Source organism: Penaeus vannamei, chromosome 4 (genome assembly GCF_042767895.1).
Source record: "Penaeus vannamei isolate JL-2024 chromosome 4, ASM4276789v1, whole genome shotgun sequence".
Classification (NCBI taxonomy): Eukaryota; Metazoa; Arthropoda; class Malacostraca; order Decapoda; family Penaeidae; genus Penaeus; species Penaeus vannamei.
Genome location: NC_091552.1, coordinates 40,725,227 through 40,732,726, shown reverse-complemented (window position 1 = coordinate 40,732,726; position 7,500 = coordinate 40,725,227). Strand labels below are relative to the sequence as shown.

At 39.5% G+C, this 7,500-nt stretch overlaps 1 protein-coding gene across 2 annotated transcripts in view; it reads right to left on the bottom strand.

The window, feature by feature from the left end:
* The window catches only part of LOC113819937 (uncharacterized), a 10,219-nt gene extending 5,371 nt beyond the window's left edge, over nucleotides 1-4,848 (bottom strand). The window contains exons 1-2 of one of the 2 annotated variants that reach the window (XM_070121074.1): nucleotides 4,739-4,848; nucleotides 2,122-2,225 (exon numbers count right to left, since the gene is read on the bottom strand). In XM_070121074.1, the coding sequence (XP_069977175.1) occupies nucleotides 2,122-2,225; nucleotides 4,739-4,833 (199 nt within the window). In that variant the 5' untranslated portion in view covers nucleotides 4,834-4,848. Of the gene's footprint in view, nucleotides 1-2,121; nucleotides 2,226-4,738 lie in introns of those variants that run through there. The other variant, XM_027372174.2, reaches the window with a different exon arrangement.
* Nucleotides 4,849-7,500: the final 2,652 nt, after the last annotated feature.

Sequence of the window (7,500 nt, the reverse complement as noted above, 5' to 3'; positions counted from 1 at the left end):
ACGAGCTGATAGAACAGCATGAAAGAACCTATCACACAAGTCAAGAAAAAAGAGAACATCAACCATAACCACCAAAGAGGATCAAGTGTTTAGAGGACAACTGCTGCAGTTATTAAATTTGGCTTTGCTTTATTTATTTTACCCAAATCTTGAAATTTGCAATATGACATCCAACATGTGCCACTGAAGTAGGCCGACTGCACCACCCATTGCCCTTCGTGCTTGAGTAAATACCAAAAATCCTACATAACATTCTGGCAAGACAGAGCTTGGAAAATTTCACCATTTGTAAATAAATAGCTTGCATCCTACAAGTTCTACATTACCAGAATATAAAAGGTGCAGGTTAGATGGTCTTTGCCTGAGCACTTATAGGCAAGGAAGCCAAACCAATCTGCATGAAAGCAGTAACCTCTTCCAGTGTCTTCTAAACATTTTCCCCAAAGAAAGGAAAAGTTGAAATTACCAGAAGCTAAGAAACAACCTTTAGAGCAAAAGCAAAGATAGTTCTAGGAAGATAAATACAAGGGCAAAGAAGAAGCTGCTGAAATGTGAAAATGCAGTAGCACTGTGCTGGATATGCAATTTGCATCGGAAGAATCTACAGCAGTCAATATCTCCTCCTCAGCTCCGCAGATTGTTTTTATTGTTTTGTTCTGAAAGGAAAGTAAATATGTTGTCCATCTGTCAATTGCCATGGCGTTTAGCCCCAAACGTGCGTTCCACCCAAGTTCAGATTAACATCTTCCTATATTATTCCTATAAAATACAATAATAACATACATCATTCACTTAACTAAAAGAGCACTAAACACCAGAAGAAAATATGGGTATGCCAGTTATCTACTTCCACATTTTCATCCGAAAACTATAAAATGCAGGTTAGATATTTTTAAAATATAAATACATTGCTAATAATAGAAAATACAATCTAACTACACTGCAAAAGATAAAGCCAATTAAACAATGAAACTCTGAAGTAAATTGATAGAATATAAAATACCCAAAAATATTAGTAAAGACAGCAGCAAATGCACAGAAAAAGAAAAAATCCATATTTTCCTTGACATTTTCCTGATTTTTCAATTTTGCCATATTACTTTCTCAATTATTGCCAATGTACATATATGAACAAGATATCCTTCAAAATTGTGCATAATTCCTATCCTACCTTGGATTTTTTCTCATTCAATGGGCTTTTCTACATTTACATATTGTATAAATATAGACCAAGGAAATAATTCAGACTTTCTTGACAGGAAAGAATGATTGTATACTACAAGAAAAACTCAATTCACTTCCCATTCATAATCAATAAATATAGTACAGATATACATGTATGTAGTTTATTTACCAATTATTTATAAGAAACACAGTAAGGCTGTCATAATACAAGTTAAATTTTTTTTTTAATTTACATAATCAAATTAAAGAAAGCTGAACTAAATATAACGTCAACATTGCAATTCTTTACAAATACTATGGGAAATGTTATAATTAAATTCTTAAAGATTGGCACACGTTACGGTTGATAACGCTCTGCAGATACTAAATTTCATTTTTTTGTGTGCAACATTTTACGGTTATTTTTTATACATATACAACCTACAAGTCTCGTGCCCAAATTAAAATACGATAAAAACTAGTGGGGATGCGAAATAAACGGCTGGAGATAAAAAAATTCTCCCTTTCGCAAATGTGGCCAAGCTTCACACACGCGATGCCAAAAGAGGTCCCCAGAGGCGCCATTTTCCCCCCCACGCCACAGGAACTCTAGTGAAGCTTAACTAGCCTAAAAAATGTGAAGTAACACGTCTCTAGACGGCCCGCAAGCAGCAATCAATTCCTTTGCGCTTTTCACAGGTCCCGCCACGGTATCGGGACCTATCTCTTGGCGGGAGATTTGATGCTGGCGAGTGGGTGCTGACGCCGCCATGAGCCGCCGCCGCCCTCCCTCCACCCGGCGACCCCACATCACAAATCCTTAAAAAAAACGAAAAATACCAACCACTCCCGGACCCCTCGGTCGAGAGTCGCTCAAAAACCTTCATACCTCATTTTCCTAACAATTTCCTCCCACCTAGAATGTGAATAAATGGAGAAGAGAAGTTAAAAACTTACATTCGCGGAGGTAGTTTGACTCGTAAGGGCGGCGTCTGGCGGGGATGTGAAGCGGCGGCGGCGAAGAGCGGCGGCTTGGGAGGCGAAGCAGCCAGCGAGCCCAGCTAGAAATTAATTTCAGATATTATTTTCCGCTTTCCTTTGCATTGGGGGGCGTCGTTGTTATTTTTTAAAAAATCCCCAAGGACCGTATGATTTTTTAGAAAATAGGAAGGAGGGGTAAAGTAGGGTCTAAAGGGTTTAAAGAAATAAATCGGTGGTGTCCCCTGGTTATTCGTTGGATATTTTCGGCGTCGAGGTAGGAGGTCGGGAAAAAATTGATTCTGGAAATAACTAATGATATACTTACTTCAAAACAATCTTAAAAAATAGAATATGACTTAAAGTGTATGTCAGTATTTTTTATATATTTATTTAGCCGATATATGGCCCGAAATAAATTGTTCCATTAAATGCACGGAAAAACCGAAGTCTTCTCCACGACGCTCGGCGAATATATTTCTGCAATTTCTAGTATATTTAATAATATTTTTTTTGTTGTAAACGGTGATGAATTTTTTTTTCGAATAATTGCCAGAAAAAACTACAATCATTTGTCCTTTAAATGGGTGTAAAATGCAATATTCTGAGAAGGTCAATATTATTCCCTGGTTAATGTTAATCAATGGTGTGTGCGTACAGTATGTGGCGTCGGGTGGCTACGCGACAGGCCAGCACTAACTATTGCCGTTAAACGGTTACCCACTTCTAAATGAGCTTTAAATTTAAAATATGTTTTATTTTTTTCAAAAAAAAATAAAAAAAAATCACGTCCATTGGCAGGTTGAGAGACCGAGTCCGAGTCATTAGGAAGGAAGAGGGGGGAAAGGAGACACGAAAGTAAATAGCACGAGACGAACATCATGTAACTACATTGATATCTGCATAAGGGCACTTGTATATGCAAGATTTATGATTCTTTCCGCGCGGAGGCTTTAATTCAAAATTGCAATACTAGGCCTCTTCCTCTAACAACGCAATAGGAACAGCAACATGTACAGAAATCATACACTATAAATATTTTTTTCACTTCGAGCAAATAACGGTATTTTATTTTTTATTTTATTTTTGCCGTATGAATCATAAAGAAAATGGAAGTTCATGATGTTTCAACCTGAAGATTACTTTTGGGAAACGATTTATAGAAACCTTTCCAAACAAAGACATGACCGCCAGACAGTTTTGATTCTTACCAAAGGCTTGCAAAGCAAATTTCAGATGTTCGTTGCGAAGTCGAAGTTTCCTTGGACGCAGCTCGAAAAATCCTGCATTTGCATTTGAAATGCTTTGTAAGTTTGTTGACAGTAACTTTAAAACTACCCTGGAAGACTTGAGAAATATCAGTTATTTTGCTTCATGTTGCTCGCATGGCTGCAGTGCATATAGGTTGTGTGCAGTCATGGTCTGATCAAATATTCTGATCTGCCAAAGGATTTCAAACGCCCTTGAAGCAGTGCTTGATTGTAAGGTCTAATCTTCGTTTGTCCTCGCATCAAGTACACTTTTACTCAATAATCTCCCTTAGCATAGCGGAAATGAAGCATCCAGTGATGTTATTGAGGAGAAACCAATCTGCCAGGGCTTGCGCGCGCATACATGCATTGATACCGTAGATACGGAATGATCGATCGATGAAATCTATGTTTCTCTACTGAAAAATTTAACAGATATACTTGTAATAGTGACGCAATCTTTAGATGATGTCTCATATTATTTATCGCTTGATTTCAGACACGGGAGCAAGATACCTAGTCCAATGTCTGTGTTGCTTCATCAGGTGCACTGCGTGTATTTTTTCAGCAACCTATGGCCTTTTAGAACAGCATCTGAAGGTCTTTTGTTCATCCACCTACATGTCTTATAAACGCCCTCGTGTCCTTAGGCTTTACATGTGGACACCGTAGAACTTGTTATAGTGAACCATTTATACCAGTCACTGCTTCACGTAGCAAGAAACAGTTTATTTCTTATCAATTCTCTCTCTCTCTCTCTCTCTCTCTCTCTCTCTCTCTCTCTCTCTCTCTCTCTCTCTCTCTCTCTCTCTCTCTCTCTCTCTCTCTCTCTCTCTCCTTTAATAAGAAATAGATATTCCTAGATCTCCCGAACATTCATTTCTCGTTGGCCAATGTGTATATCATTTAGCCAGTCTGTTTGGGAGAAGCAGTAACTGCCTGAAGACAAGATCGAATTATATTTTTTCCCATGAGGTTATTCCTAAAGACGATACCATATAAGTGACTCGTTAGACTGACTAATGCTAATAGATTTTGAAAATGGGCATTAAAATGGATGTGTAAAATGCACTAATTATGTTACAGTGGTACTCGAACAAAGATTATATTTCTAAGATTTGACCAGACGTGAAAGTTCTTACATTAGAGGTTAACCAGAAAGAAAGTACCTGGTGGATGACAAATTGCCTATTTAATCTAGTGTTTTACGTGATTACCATATATTCATATTTATTTCAGTATATGCAGAAATGTGATTCTAGAGACTGTTGTTTGTACGGTATGTGTAGCTTAAAGTTGCACTGGGCCATGCACCGGATACGAAGGTGCTGGCACTCTGCACATACCATGATCTCGTGCCATCCATGCGACCGCCTGTCAAGTCAGCATCATGTCCAAGTAATTCTGACAGCATTGTAGAGGCAGCAAGAGTGGATTTCATAGACGTTTGAGATCGAAGGGAGATTTGCAGACTTGAAAACGTTACCTATCCAAGATTTTTGGTCGTCTAGATTCACACACAAACGCGCGCGCACACACACACACACACACACACACACACACACACACACACACACACACACACACACACACACACACACACACACACACACACACACACACACACACACAGATACGCACACAGACACGCACGCACGCACAAACACACACACGCCCGTGCGCCCGCGCGCACACACGTGTACATAGTACATGCACATGCATATAATAAGTGTGATCGTCTGTGTATGTAGGCATGCATATATTTGTGTGTACGCGTGTCTGTCTGAGGGCATGCACGTGCGTGCTTCTGCGCATGCATGCATAAGCAAATGTCGCTTGTAAGGGAGTATGGCAGCATTTAACTGTTGAGATAGTTTTACAACAGGGACGGAAGGAAGCATGTATTCTGGAGCTGAATTAAGGATTTTGATACATCTTAACCAGTAAAATTTACCAACTAACCTTTTACAGGCCGATTTTCCCCATTACATATATAATTACATGTGAATATATCTAAAAGAAAAGTACTGTCCACTTCATTGCAGACAAAAAATGCAAGGACCCACTTTCAATACTTGTAATGTTGCCCTTTCCTATATTACCAGTTCTTTGCTTACATGGCCTGGCTAATATTAATAAACAGGATGATAAATAAACGGATCGATATATAAATATGTAGGTGGATAGACTTGCTTTACAGAGAGACAAGATGGCGGAAAGGTGTGTAGATCGGTACTTGGTAAAGTGTCCGACCTAAAGTGGGTAGTAATCCTGTAGACCAACAGACTAATAGATAGCAATAGGACACATGTTTACAAATAAGGCTAAACTTTTGATATCAGTTGATGTATTATATATCAACTGTGATATTCATTACCTGTGAGCTCCACAGATACTTTCCTTATTGTCAAGTAATATTTCAATCTGACATCAATGTTCAACTAACCCAGGTGTAATCAATATAAGCTAATAATAATTTCAGCAATTAAGTTTACTCAGGATGGTTAAATCTTAGATTTAGCTTTTATTTCGGGGTCCCCAGTCAGTGAGTGTATTTATTTAAATAAAATTCCAAATATTACAAACAGTTTTTAAAAGAAAGAAAGTTAACCCACATTCGACTTAAAAGGTCAAGTACGTTGCTAAGTTCTTAACCTAGCAATATACGAAGTCAAGCTCCATTTGTACATACCAGTGCCCATTAATAAACTCTCCAGTTCTGATGCAGTAAGGGCATTCATGTTTATCTCTCCTGTTCTGAATACCGTTTTAGGGAGTAATAGATAAGATCCTGCAAAGAATTTGTAATTTTAAAAATACAGTTGGTAATCCTGCGCAAGATGCCAGTTCCCACATGCATCGCAGGTTGTTACATACATAGAAGCATCATGCAATATATAAGTTTTGCGTTTTATCTTATAGTCCAAGTTATAAAATTAATTGTTTCATAAATACTATTCGATTTAAACAACGCCACGAGGGTGCAGGCGTACCAACCACGCCGAGTGACGCATCTGCCTCGGCTTGTACTTGTTTAGCAAAAATGTTTTCCTGTCTTTCCCTGTTTTCCTCTTTTGCGTCGGTCGAAAGCAGACGTTTGTGTACGCCATTGCAGGACAAGAACCTGTATGTAGCTCAGGAGTAGAAAAAATGCGTAGGGAGAAAAACAGTTCGAGATGCTCAAGGTGAGGAGGGAAGAGAAGGAGGGGAAGGGGGGCGGAGAGGATGTTCAAGGTGAGGGGGGAAGGGGGATGGCGTGAGATTGGGCGTGTGTTGGTTTCTCAAATATAAGAGCAGGCGGTGTATTAAACCCAAATTGTAGAATTATAAATAACAAAAAAAGGGTAACTCAAAGATACACGACAGATTCATATTCAAAACGAACGATAGCAGTATCGTGGGATAACTGCACTGCACGAACCGGCCTTTGCAAGGGAAGCGGAAAGCCATTGGAGTCATTGTATGGAAGGCGGGCGAATGTAGCTTGGGTCAGGAAGCTTGGTTTAAGCGGCGCGGGCGAAGGGCGGAGGAAGGGGGGTAAGACAAGATCTGCACAGTTAGGGTGTAAGGTTAGAACTTGCTTTCTTGACAAATAATGCGAGGCGAAAGGGATTATTTAATCGAGCACTTGAAAGCATCCGGGAAGCCTTCACTGTCAAAACTTCACTCACCAGGAATTCGGCGATCGACCGAACGGTACTGAGATACAGTGTATGGTTTTGTACGTGAATGCGTGGTAGGTATATGTTGATGATATAGAATTCCATTTCGTAATTACTTGGGAGTTTATAAAGGCCTAATCCGGTGGAAATGAGTTTAAAGGTCCAACCGTCGTGGAATGGCGCTTGTAACGAGATCAGTTTTAAATGGACTTCTCTCCGAAGTTAGAATTACCTCCAAAGTTCCGCTTTTTGTTGTCATGTAACAATATATTTTTTTTCGCAAATCAACTCTTCTAGTCGGGATGCGCTGAGGGGGCATAGGACACGCTTTTAGGTAGACTTTTGGGGTGAGGGAAAAAGAAGGGAGCGGGGTGTCGGGTTGGGTTGGAAGGGGGGGGAGAGACGGAGGGAAGGAAGGGACGTATAGCTTGGGGTTGATAGACCTG